This window comes from Antechinus flavipes, chromosome 2, assembly GCF_016432865.1.
Source record: "Antechinus flavipes isolate AdamAnt ecotype Samford, QLD, Australia chromosome 2, AdamAnt_v2, whole genome shotgun sequence".
Classification (NCBI taxonomy): Eukaryota; Metazoa; Chordata; class Mammalia; order Dasyuromorphia; family Dasyuridae; genus Antechinus; species Antechinus flavipes.
Window position 1 is genome coordinate 610782947 of NC_067399.1, and position 13155 is coordinate 610796101.

At 36.0% G+C, this 13155-nt stretch overlaps 1 protein-coding gene across 2 annotated transcripts in view; it reads left to right on the plus strand.

The window, feature by feature from the left end:
• Positions 1-2238: 2238 nt before the first annotated feature.
• Positions 2239-13155, plus strand: part of LGI1 (leucine rich glioma inactivated 1) — a 55568-nt gene continuing 44651 nt past the window's right edge. Inside the window, exons 1-2 of one of the 2 annotated variants that reach the window (XM_051981687.1) lie at positions 2239-2749; positions 3120-3191. In XM_051981687.1, coding sequence (XP_051837647.1) covers positions 2526-2749; positions 3120-3191 — 296 coding nt within the window. In that variant the 5' untranslated portion in view covers positions 2239-2525. The remainder of the gene's footprint in view (positions 2750-3119; positions 3192-13155) is intronic. The other variant, XM_051981686.1, reaches the window with a different exon arrangement.

Below are 13155 nucleotides of genomic sequence, written 5' to 3' on the forward strand. Positions count from 1 at the left end.
TAAGAGGCAGCAGTGTATAGTGGATAGAACTTGGGTTGTACTTCTATCCCTGACACATGCTGGCTATGTGACAAGAGGCAAGTCCTGTAACCTCTCAGTGCCCTAGATAATTCCCTAAGGCTAAAAGTTGCTGAGAAGGTGCTGACATCAGTTGGTACAAGAAGTTCCTCACTCAGAACTCTTTTCACCAATCACTAGACCAAAAGTCTCCTACCTATTCTATCCCATCTTTATTAGCGTGGTTTACTTTTGAGGATATCCTTGTTGAAAACATAGGAACAGAATAGCAAGAGTTTGGCAGATAATTCTCTGAAATACAGTTTCATGGGTTCTTAATGCCATAGTGTAGAGAGAAGGGAGAGGGAAGGAAATAAACATGTATAGATGCATATAGAGAATATACTTTAGATGTTCTTATAAGGAATATACAACTCCACTATGTTTATTATTTTTTGGCATTTATCTCAATAGGGGAAATGCAGTTTTAAGAGGTGGTTTTCAAGTAAGGTGTTTCCTATACCTACATTAAGATTGTACAAGATTCCTTGACAGATGGCACCCAAGAGAGGTCCAGCAATCTCCTGGTTACCAGTATCAAGTGAGTTATAAAACTGGGAGATAGAAGCTCACTGACGGTATTCAGTACAATCATGGAGAATGTCCTACATAAAATACAAGTGAAAAAGAGATTCCCTCTCAAAAGGGATATTTCCTGCTTGTAGATTTCATTAAGCCCCTAACACTAGAGGACTTTCTTAATGAGATTTTTAGCCACTTAAAGCAAATGACTGGGGCATTAATCCATGCATAGCCAAAGTGAAATCCCTGGTAGAGGAGGGATATCTATTGGCTGAATTATAGATAAATCATTGAGATAGTGCATTTAACTTAGACAAATGCTGGAAACTGATTATAAATGGGATCCAAAATTGAATAAAAGGAAAACAGTAGGCTGGATGCACTTGGAAAACTATACTACCTTTTTTCTCAAGCTACTCCTTGCAACCAAAATCCCTCTTTTGAATACATATTTTCATGGCTATGCTATATGGTTGGTAGACCTGGAACAACCTTATCTTGGGGGAATCATTTAATTCAACCTTTTCATTTTAGAAGTGAGGAAATTAGGGCACAAAAAAGAGAAGGTACTTGCTCTTAGTTCTTAGTCACTTTCAAAATAAATAATATGAATTCATATTTGTAAGAAGCAGTTTGATTTAGTGGATGGACTCAGGAAGATCTGAATTCAAATCTCAGTTATGTGACCGTTGACAAGTCATTTAATGTCATTTATTATGGTGATTATTATGGATGTTTTATGATTTATAAAGAACTTTCCTCAGAATTAGGATGAGAGTAGGTGGGGTATGGGAGAAGAGTACGGGGTCTTCCCAGGCAGTGAAGGGGACTGGCTGAGTAGAGCCCTAGTGTGTTCAAAATACTCACGATAATCCAGCAAGATGGGTAAAAGAAGCATCATTGTCCCAGTTTTACAGATGAGGAAATGAAGGTTCTGACTCACAGTCACATGGCATTGGAGTCCTAATTCGAATCCAAATCTTCTGGCTCAAAAACGGGTCCTTTTCTACTATACCTCACTTCTAGAAAGTGCTTTATTTGTAACATAAAGGGAGTTTTCACTTCTACAATCTGATTCCTCAGATGATTCTTTTCTATAGCAAGCTTCACTCCTGCATTTAAAACAAGATTCAATTTACAAAAAAAAAAAAAAATCTAATTTAGAGGAAACTTTTCAGGAAACCCTTTTGCTTGGGTAAAGTGAGACATACCTGTAATGCATCCAGTCTCCCTCCCAACCCCCTCCTCGGTAATAATGCATTCTTACCCCCTGCTATTGATCAGCAAACATGTATGATACTTCGTGATCATTATTTCCCTTGGGTTTATTTTTCTTGGTAGGAGAACTCGACTAAGGTAGAATAAAGAAAACATCAAAAGGCTTTCCAATAATGGGGAGAGTTTGGTCTAACTTCATTTTCCAGCGGGTGTCAGTTTTAAATATAGCTTCACTTCTGAGTTTGCTTGCCTTGGGGAAAGAAAATTCCCCCAAGATTTCTTCTGAGATCGCAGCGAGATTCGGTGCAAAATGATTGCTCCCACCCACCCACCCACCCACCCACTAATAAGCCATAATGCTGCCCTATTTTTGGTAACAATTAAAGGGCCTCCCTGTGAAAGCAGAAAGCTGTTTATTTTCTCTTACATCACTTTGCCCTCCAATGCTGTGTGGGGCTCAGTGTTGTCGCTGTGATGCAAGTCTGTTTTCTCTTCCAGCCAGTTGGATTCTCCCCATCTTAGAGCACCTCACAGGTCTCTCCCTCGGAGCTGTGCACTGCCTGAGTGAGAAGCAGCTCACGAATCAGCTGCAGGTCCCTGTTTTTAAAAACAGGCACAGAGGCAAAGAGAAAAGGGTGGACGGATTCTGGACTTGGCCTGAGAGCAAGACAATCACCCTCTGAATCCAGAAGCGTTCTGTTCATGTTTGGGGATATTTTTTCAACTGGATGGAACCAGAAAAGATCAAAAGGATGGAAAGTGCCAGCAGTGCCAGCATCCCCCTGAAAAGAATTGCCTATTTCCTATGCTTTTTATCTGTGCTTTTGCTGACTGAAGGGAAGAAATCAACGAAGCCAAAATGTCCTGCCTTGTGTACTTGCACCAAAGATAACGCTTTATGTGAAAATGCCAGATCTATTCCACGCAGCGTTCCTCCTGATGTTATCTCACTGTAAGGCCCGTAAGCATTTTGTTCTTTCATTTATGTTATTTTTTCTTAAAACATAAACCAGTGCATTGGGGATTTTGTACATGCCGACAGAAGGATGATCTGGGGAGGAAAATTCCTCCTGCATGCCAAGCCTTCTGACAGTGTTTGTTACAGTCCGGCTGCATTTTAAAATCCCGATTCTCCTCCTCTCCTAGCTGATCTTAAACCCGCTTTAGATTATTCGGTTCATTGTTATGAGAAACCTGTAGCGAATTCTTGCCTGTGACTTCATCTGGAAAAGAACAGTATTGTGTCACATTAAATAGTCTTTAATATAGCGACTGTTATGCTAAACTAGATTAACATAAGCTTCTTTTTCTTTTTCTTTCAGATCCTTTGTGAGATCTGGTTTTACTGAAATCTTAGAAGGGAGTTTTATACTCACACCGTCTCTGCAGCTCCTGTGAGAAATATTTATATCATGATTATTTATTATATCTTATTGATTGCATGTCCCTAAAAAGCTGAGTATTAGTTTTAAGAGAGACAGGGAAGTGTTTCATAACCTGTCTATGTGCACAGATAGACAAAATAAGAAAGATATGGGTTTTGTCATCTTCCACTGGAAACAGAATGCACAGCGGGGCTAGGATGATGGCATATTTGTTAACCTGTTCCACAGGGGACTTGAATGGCAATTGCTGAAGTTGGTTGACCATTACAACATTTCTCTCAATTTCATTCCACTATTTCACTTTCATTTTTGACTTTGAGTTTTTGGTAATTCTGCCCTTTCGTCTTGAATTAGTCAATACAGACCTAATCATGACAACATATGTACTCAAGATGTTGACTCTCAGGGAGATTTAAGCACGCAGTTGCTATAAGGGATTTACTATGTGAAAAAAGACAAATTTTACCTGCCTCTGTTTGGGTAATTAAAGACATTGTAAAGAATTCTCAATTGACAGGATTGTTTTTATTTTTTTGGTGGTTATTTTTATTTTTATTTATTTTTGTTTTGTTTTGTTTTTGTTTGGGTTTGGATTTTTTTTTTCTCATTAGCCAATCTTTAGCAATTTAAAGAATTGGCTGCCTTGGCTGCGTGTTTTTGAGTTGGCCACCAGGGACCAACATATTCAAGTTTATGTCTGAGAACATTTCAAAAAATGACATTTGACCAAGAAATCAGCTTTCTGGGTAGTGATTTAGCTGGTTATTTATTCTGAATTGTAACATTTGGGAGGGAACTGACATTATTAAGCTCATCCTCTCTATAATTTGCATTTAAAATAATACTCAGGGTTTGTCTGTATAGAATAAAGGAAAATATTATGATCATATGACTCCTGATAATTTAGTTGGCTTAATTGGATAATGAAGAGTCCAAAAGGGATGCTTTGGGCCTGAAAACATTGATTGGTTTTGATGCCTAAGGTTTTTAGATGCTTATCTGCTCAGGACCTTCTAACCACTATAAAAGATAAAAAAATAAAAATAAAAAATTAACCAACCCATCACTTTGTCTATATGTTATCAAAAACCTGGCTTGAATAAGATTTTCACCCAAGTATTTAAACAGATTAGTTGTTTTGATGTTGCTTAGATATCAACCTACTAATGTCCTTCTGTGAGTGACAAATTTACTTGACAAAGAATCTTAGAGTTGGAAGGTCATCTTGTATCACCTCCCATCCAATGAAAGAATTACTTCTTTAGGAACAATAATAGATTTTTTTTACACTGCTGGCAATTGTGCTTCTGGTTACTCTTTTGCCCCAAAAGCTGTTAGTGGGGAAATGGAAATTTTTAAAGTACTATTTTATGGTTCTAAAATCCCCTAAAGAGGATAGTTAATCAAGTGGTAAAGTTTAAAATAGAAGCTTCAACCCAGGTCCAACCTTCTCTTTTCCTTATTTTTGATGGATATTAGCTGTGACATAGACAGCTGAAACTGATCAAATAAACCAGTTACCAAATCTCTAGTCCATTTCTTCCTGTGTAGACCTAGCCTTGGAAGGCACAGATGTGGTAGAACATTATGGAAATAGTTACTGTGGCTGCTCAGATAATGCAATTACACTTATTTAGAATCACAGGGGGAAGCCAAGTGACTTGTTTTTAAATAGCCTACTTGGAGAATGTGCCATGCTTCAGTGTTCCATGCTCTGAGTTCCTATGGAACATTCCAGCCCTTATTTCTACAAGCAGTTCAGATTTCAGAAACAACAAAAGGACAAGTAACTCTTGTTCTATGCCCTCAGCTAACTCACGCTGACATGCGTCAAAATGGTAGATTGGTACCAGAGCTGATACTCTTTGACATTGCAAAGTAGGCACAATTTATTCTTGATCCAGTGTCCTTTTCCTTCTTCCTCCTCCAACTTTGTCTTCCTCTGCCATGTTCCCTGTTAAATATCAATCCTCTCCTATTTTCTCCCTCTTAGCAAAAAAAAAAAAAAAAAAAAAAAAAAAAAAAAAGTATGTGATCAATTCATTCTCACTAAGGTGTTAATAAATGATAAGATTCAAAGGGTTGTTCTTCCCAGAGGTATTTGCACTTTAATAGAGAACAAAGCCTTAAGCAAATAAATAAATAAAATGCTAAGGGTGCAATTTCAGCCATGAGAAAAATTGATTAGAAAGGCATTAAGTGGAAGGTGGGGGGAGGCTTGTAAGAAGACCCTCTGGAATCTTGAAAGCACACTAGCAGGACAGTTATTACTTCCTCCAATATATAAAACAGCAACTGATTAGTTCATACTAGCCAAAGCTCTAGCAATGTTTGGCTACATTGTCAGCAGGATGAGAAGTGTGGAATATACTAGCTATTATCTATAATTTGCAATTAATTCGAGGAAAAGCTGTTAATTTGCTAGCATAGGTTACAGAACAAATTAGGTGGCATGTCATATCCTGTGAATAGAAGCATGCTAGCATCAAATCACTTTATTGAGATGCAGAGGCAATTAACTGCTCTCTATTGTGCTACGGGGGAAAGAAGGAAAGAAACAACCTATTTCTATCACCTCTTACAGCAATCTGACATTTTTTTTTTATACTTGTGGAACCAAATGCTTTTGCAGACTTTCTGGCATTTTTGAGTAGAGAAGTCAAGAAGGGAAAGTCTTTTTTAAATGTCAAGCTGGAGTACCAAGGAAAATAGGCTCAGTTCCTCCTTAAGTTCTAGGCAATGTGTGGAGAAAGAATCATGTGAGCCCGAGACTGCCAGTTTGTTTTGAAGAGCAAAAAAAAAAAAAAAAATCCACACTTTTGGAAAAGGAGAAAGGAAAAATCTGCCAATGGGAATAATAGAAAGATCAAACAGAGAATTAAACAGATTGGCAGTACAAGAATTATTCAAAGTGATGTCTCCATGTAAGATTGTAGTTAACAAGATTTGGCCAAGCAAATTCATCTATCTATAGTCATGTTTTTTATGACAGTCAATGATGAAATATAATCATTGAGAATATGTTCCCCCTCTAAGCCTCGTGGATAAGGAGATTTCATGAGTGAACACAATTTTGAGCACTGTGGGGTTTTTTTTAATGATAATATGGCCCCTTTTCTTCTTGGATATGGGCTGTTTTTTTTCTTCTTTTCTGAAATCCCCTAAAGGGAGGGACTAGTAGCTGGAACTTAACTCTAATTTGTAGAGGGTGATGTGTGACTAAATCACCATTAGTTTGTGAGATGTTTTAATGCACTTAAAGGCTTCCAGCTCCTAGGAGAATTCTCTAAGTACAGAGTGCATCTCGGGTTGGAATGTATTATCAGGCTTCAAAAACTAGAAATAAAAGGAGGTGGTGTGAATAGGCAAAACTTCTATTTATTACAGTGAAATTCTGGCTATATAAGGGCTGCACAATTGGTCCCCATGGAAAATCTAGAAACATTTATCTCTTTGATCTTTTCTTGAATCTACAAATGGACCAACAAATTGGCAGAGATAAATAATCTCAAAGTAGATGACAAATAAAAATATGAACTTTAGAAGTAATTCTCAGCTTCCCAAGTTTTTTTTTTTTTTAAATGAATGGGGTTTCCATTTAACCCTGCCCATATTTAATACACTTTTTAGTGTGAGTCTTTCTCACACTATTTCTAGTCTATTTCCACTTACTCCTTTTTCATCCAGTATCAACTTCCCTAAAGGAACTAAACCACACTCATTAAATAGGGAGGGTCACGCAGATTGGGGGATTAAAAAATTTTTCAGTAGTCATCTAATTCAAACATAGCTAGTGCATACACATGGAAGCAATCTTTTTTTTTTGTCCTTTTCTACATGATCCCATCTTCCACTAATGGTCTGTTTCATTGCTTCATAATGGCATGAAGATGATTCTAGCTTAGTCATCATAGGTTGTATCAACAGAGTTTCCTTAAAAGTGGTAACACTTTAGTATATATCAGTAATAGCTTAGGTGTCTGTTGTCTGAATAGATATCTCTTGTGTGAAGACCAGCCTAAGTTTGGAAAAGTTTAATATCAGATGCTAAGTGAAGTTTTGCTTTGTTAGGCTTTTTTTTCATAATACCAACTCATGTAGAACATCTGTTCCAAGGTAGAATGAAATTTATAGCTTAAACTATATTGGTAGAAGGTTCCCCAATGAGATCAATAATCAATAATATTTTCTTCAATGATACGGCTCACAACCTTTCCATGTAACTGGTATTCATGTACCTGGCTAAGTTCTCCAGGGGAGATCTATACAAAATGGTGGGTATATTTCATGAATTTTCAACATTGTGAAGACTTTCCATTGGTTATCTTTTACTCTCACCACATGTGTGGCCCCCTCATAATTTTATTTGATGGAATTTCTTTTTTTTAAAATAACTTTTTATTGACAGAACCCATGCCAGGGTAATTTTTTACAGCATTATCCCTTGACTCACTTCTGTTCTGATTTTTCCCCTCCCTCCCTCCACCCCCTCCCCCAGATGGCAAGCAGTCCTTAACATGTTAAATAGGTTACAGTATATCCTAGATACAATATGTGTGTGCAGAACCGAACAGTTCTCTTGTTGCACAGGGAGAATTGGATTCAGAAGGTATAAATAACCCGGGAAGAAAAACAAAAATGCAAGCAGTTTATATTCATTTCCCAGTGTTCTTTCTTTGGGTGTAGCTGCTTCTGTCCATCCTTGATCAACTGAAACTGAATTAGTTCTCTTTATCAAAGAGATCCACTTCCATTTGATGGCATTTCTTAAGCCACTTCTGCCTAATTCCTGGTTTGAAATGTGTTGCAATGTGCTTATGATCACTTTAGACTCAGTGCTCAATTCTTTGAGATCTGAAATGTTCCATGTCTTGTTGCCATAATGGTATTTTTTAAATAGCTGTGTGTTTCAAGAAGAAGCTTGTAGTGATTAAAAAAGCTTTGCTATTTCCTAAGCTGATTTCCTCACTCTCTTCTTTCTGTTCAATTCTGGACCCAGTTCATATCCTTTTGCAAATTCCTTCTTACTTAAATAGAGGCAGAAAGTAATAGAAAGAAAGAACAGAATCACAAAGACTAAAAATACAGATACATAAGCTCTAGACATTGTTCATTGAACTGAATAACATAGTCTGAAAATATGCATTCTTCATCCATTTAGTTTTTCCTGTGTGGATAGTGAAGCCAAATGCTTTTGAATGATAATGGATCTCATTTAAAAGGCTTCACAATATTTCGGGCTTGATGCAATTGATACAGTGTTATTGGCAAACAAAAGCATGGTATGGAAGACCTTACCAACAACATGATATCAACTTGGGCTGTGCTCTGGATCTCCTCCAGGACAGTGACAACTACCTTTGACAAGCAGCCATTTCCCTCTTTTTATGCTTTGCTTGATATAAATAGTCAAAGGGTAATTGAACAAGATTATCTTCTCTAAAAAGAATCTTGCATAGTTTTGATATGTATAGAGACATCTTATTGGAGGAGGACCTTTAAGGGAGAGTTTTGTTATCCTGCTTTTTTATAATTCAGAAACAATCACAATGGAATATTTTATTCTTTACATCTTCTAGTCAATTGTGTACTGGTAAAAATGTGTAATGTTACTTGTGAAAATCCTTCTAATATCTTCTTTAAGAATATCCACACAATATGGGGCAGCTAGATTATACAGCAGAGAAAGCACCAGCTCTGGAATCAGGAGAATCTGAGCTCAAATACAACCTCAGACAATTAACATTTCCTACCTATGTGACTTCATGGGCAAATCACTTAATCCCAATTGTCTTGCAAAAGAAAAAGATATCCACAATATGTGGGTAGATTATTCTCACTAAACTTTAGTTAAGAATGGAAAGTATGTGCATAGGTTGTTTGTTATTAATTCTAGTTATAATGAGGTCTAAGATTTTTTTCCAAGTCCCTAAAATTTTCTTTTCCTTCAAATAGTTTAAGAATCAATTCTTCAGTACCCTCAAAACTGTGTCACTTCCAGCACAGACTTGCTCTGTATATACTTGGAATAGTCTCATTGGTTTACCCATCTTTATTTTCTTAGGATTATTTTTATTTCATCAAAATAAGCATCTGGGACACAGATATTAGAGTCCAAATATGGTGCCTCTACTATCTTTGATGGTGTTATGAAAATATTTATAAATCTTCTCTAATTATTGTTTGTTGTTTTCTTCCAAGTTTTACCCTTAAGTATCCTCAGAAGACTTTGTTGAGCATTTTCCCAAATTTTCTTTAAATTTTTTTTCTATCATTACTTCTTACTTTATCAGGAAGTACTCACAATTGACTGAGGTAATTTCTAGGCTCTTTTGATCTTCATGTAATAACAATTGAGATTTATAATACTTAAACTTACACGTGAAATTCTTATAATTGGTGTTGGGTTTTCCACTACCCATATTTTATTTCTCATTATTGGTAATGTATCTAAGTAGTTCAAGGTGGAGTTATTTTTAACTTCATGTGATAGATTTCTCTTGTTTCTAGTCTTCTAGTTTTTTAATTAACTTTGATTTTTTTCTCTAACAAATTAGTGGGCTGACTATACAAGACAGATCAATAAGTAATGACTCCCACATCAATAATGAGTCAATTCTTGCTTGGTAAAATAAAAGCAATTTCATTTTTTGTGACCTTATTTGATGGCTGTCATAGTGTCTCCTGATTTTTGTCTCATTCACAATGTATAAGGCTTATGTGTGATCTATAAGCTGTTGTCCTCTCTTCCTCATTACTTCTGAACTATATTTTCCACCACGCTTTTTGTGTTTTCATCCTTGTATGGAAAATACTGTGCACCAAAGTATATTTTGATTTACTTATTTAGGGCTTCATCAAGTCCTTTGTAGAATTTCTCTTCATTTTTATCCTCAGCGTCCCTCTTTATTTGCCTCTGCAAGAACTTATTTACCATCTTTCCATTTATCTACATCTTTCTTTTGTCTTCTCGTCTTGTTTTTAGTGAGGATGTCAAGATGACTATGCATGTTGGGAATGATTTCTCATTTAGGATATCAATAACTGGGTTAATATTTAGAAATGGTCTCAAACTCTGTGATTCTCAGCATTCTAGACCTCATTTTCTTCCATTTTCCCAACAGAAATGTAGCGCAGAGAATTTTGAACAGTTTTATATTTTTCATTGTTCTATAGATTGCTATGACCAAAGCACCCATCACCAAATGGGCAGCCTACTTCTCAATACTTAGCTAGGTGAGCAAATGAACTCTAATTATAGCCAAGGCTATGTTCAAAACCTTACCATAATGGAAGAACATCTATAGCTTTTGTTTTATGACAAAATCTTCAAAACATCCATGATGTGATGAAAGCTAAGTGTAAACCTGAAGAAGGAGAAATAATGCCCACATTAATAAAATCAGTAAGGATGAGAAGCTGTCAAGAATGGAGTTCTTAGGTAAAACATAAAAGAAAAACAGTTCTGATGAGAAAGAAAAGTGGAAGTTTTCTAAAAAGATGTGGTTGCCAGGGAACTCACTAGCCAACTTAGATTTGATGAAAAATGAGTGCAGATAATAGAACCGAGGACAGATAGTAGAATATAAATAAAAAGAGAAGCACTATTCCACAGGAATATAAAATGGTGCTAATGCTCACAATGAGTTAAGATTGAAGAAGTAAGCTAAGGATAATAAAAAATATATATATGGTCTGTAGTTATATTACAGAAAAGATAAGGAACAAAGAAGGGATGGGTCCACTGCTCAAGACAAATGGAGTAATTCTAATGGAGGATGGAGAAAGGAAAGAGCTGCTCAATTATTATTTTATTTGTTTCCTCTTTCAAGGAAAACGATCTTTGATCTGGAAAGAAGAGAACAAAAATGGCTCCTAGAGTGTTGCTATCCAAGACAATAGGGAGAGAAGAGAGTATCAAATTGTGCTTGATAAGTTCATAACCAGACCTGGATAGACCACATCCTTGGCTACTGAAAGACTTTGGCAGATGGATACCTGAACCACTGCCAGTAATCTTTTTTTTTTTTTTTTAGCTCTATGAAAAATGGGCTCAAAAGAACATAGAATAATAATTGAAAGAGATCTCACAGGTTATCTAGTTCAACTGCCCCATTTTACAGATAAGGAAAGATGAGAATTAAAGAGATCAAAGTCTTGCCCAAGGTCAAAAAGGTAGTAAGTGTCAGGATTGGAATTCAGATCCTGGTCTTTCGTACTTCAAACCCAGTATTCTTTCCACTATATCACACACATAGAGGGAAGGGAGTAGCATGTACTGGAGAAAGGCAAACACTAGGAATGATTTTCGAATAAGAGAAGAGATTAGAGTTTACAAACCATAGGTCAAAAATCTTGATTTGAATATTGGAAAAATTATACAACTTATTACTAAAGGAATGATTGGATAACATTTAAAAAAGGAAGTAGTAACTATAAAGGGCAAGCACAGCTTCCTTTAGAAGAAGTCATGCCAGAATAACCTCATTTACTTTTTTGACAATATTACTAGATTGGAAAAGGAAATGGAAAACCACTTTAAGATCTTTGCCAAGAAAACCTCAAATGGGGTCACAATGAATCAGACACCACTGAAAAAATGGCTCAACAAAAACAATTAGACTGTTAGATCGAAGATGTCCTATCAATGTATTTATCAGCTGCTCATACTATTCTTGTAGAAAAATGGAAAGATGTAGACTAAATGAATAATGCTATTCTAAGTTGCATTAGGAAGGATATCCAAGTATCCATGACTAGGGATATAAAAATTTTATTATACTCTCCCTTAGCCAGACCACATCTGGAATATTATGTTCAATTTGGGATACCACATTTTAGGAAGAACTCTAATAAGCTAAACAAGATCTCAAGAAGGGAGACCAGGTTGAAGAAGGGACTCAACCTTACATCATGTGAGAAATGGTTGAAAGAATTGGGAACATTTAGCCTAAAAAATACTTTACATAACACTATAATTATCTTTGATTATCAGGAACACTATAAGAGGGATAAGTGTCTAGATTTGTATTATTTAGAATTTAGATCCAGGTAGAAGCTGCAAAAAGGCAAATTAAGATTTAATATCAGGAAAAAACTTTCTTTTTTTTTAAATTTTTATTTAATAATTACTTTATATTGACACTCGTTTCTGTTCCAATTATTTTTCCCTCCCTCCCTCCACCCCCTCCCCTAGATGGCAAGCAGTCCTTTATATGTTGGATATGTTGCAGTATATCCTAGATACAATATATGTTTGCAGAACTGAACAGTTCTCTTGTTGCATAGGGAGAATTGGATTCAGAAGGTATAAATAACCCAGGAAGAAAAACAAAAATGCAGATAGTTCACATTCGTTTCCCAGTGTTCTTTCTTTGGGTGTAGCTGCTTTTGTCCGTCATTTATCAATTGAAACTCAGGTCTCTTTGTCAAAGAAATCCCCTTCCATCAAAATATGTCCTCATACAATATCGTTGTCGAAGTGTATAATGATCTCCTGGTTCTGCTCATCTCACTTAGCATCAGTTCATGTAAGTCTCTCCAAGCCTCTCTGTATTCATCCTGCTGGTCATTTCTTACAGAACAATAATATTCCATAACATTCATATACCATAATTTACCCAGCCATTCTCCAATTGATGGGCATCCATTCATTTTCCAGTTTCTAGACACTACAAACAGGGCTGCCACAAACATTTTGGCACATACAAGTCCCTTTCCCTTCTTTAGTATTTCTTTGGGATATAAGCCCAATAGAAACACTGCTGGATCAAAGGGTATGCACAATTTGATAATTTTTTGGGCATAAAGGAAAAAACTTTCTAACAGTAGAATGTGTGCCTTATAAGTTACTGGGATCTCCTTTAAAAAGTCTTCACACAAAGGCCAGATGACTATTATATGACATAGAAGGGATTCCTATTCAGTGATGAACTTTAGTCTCTACTTCTATAGAAAAACAACTATATACAGC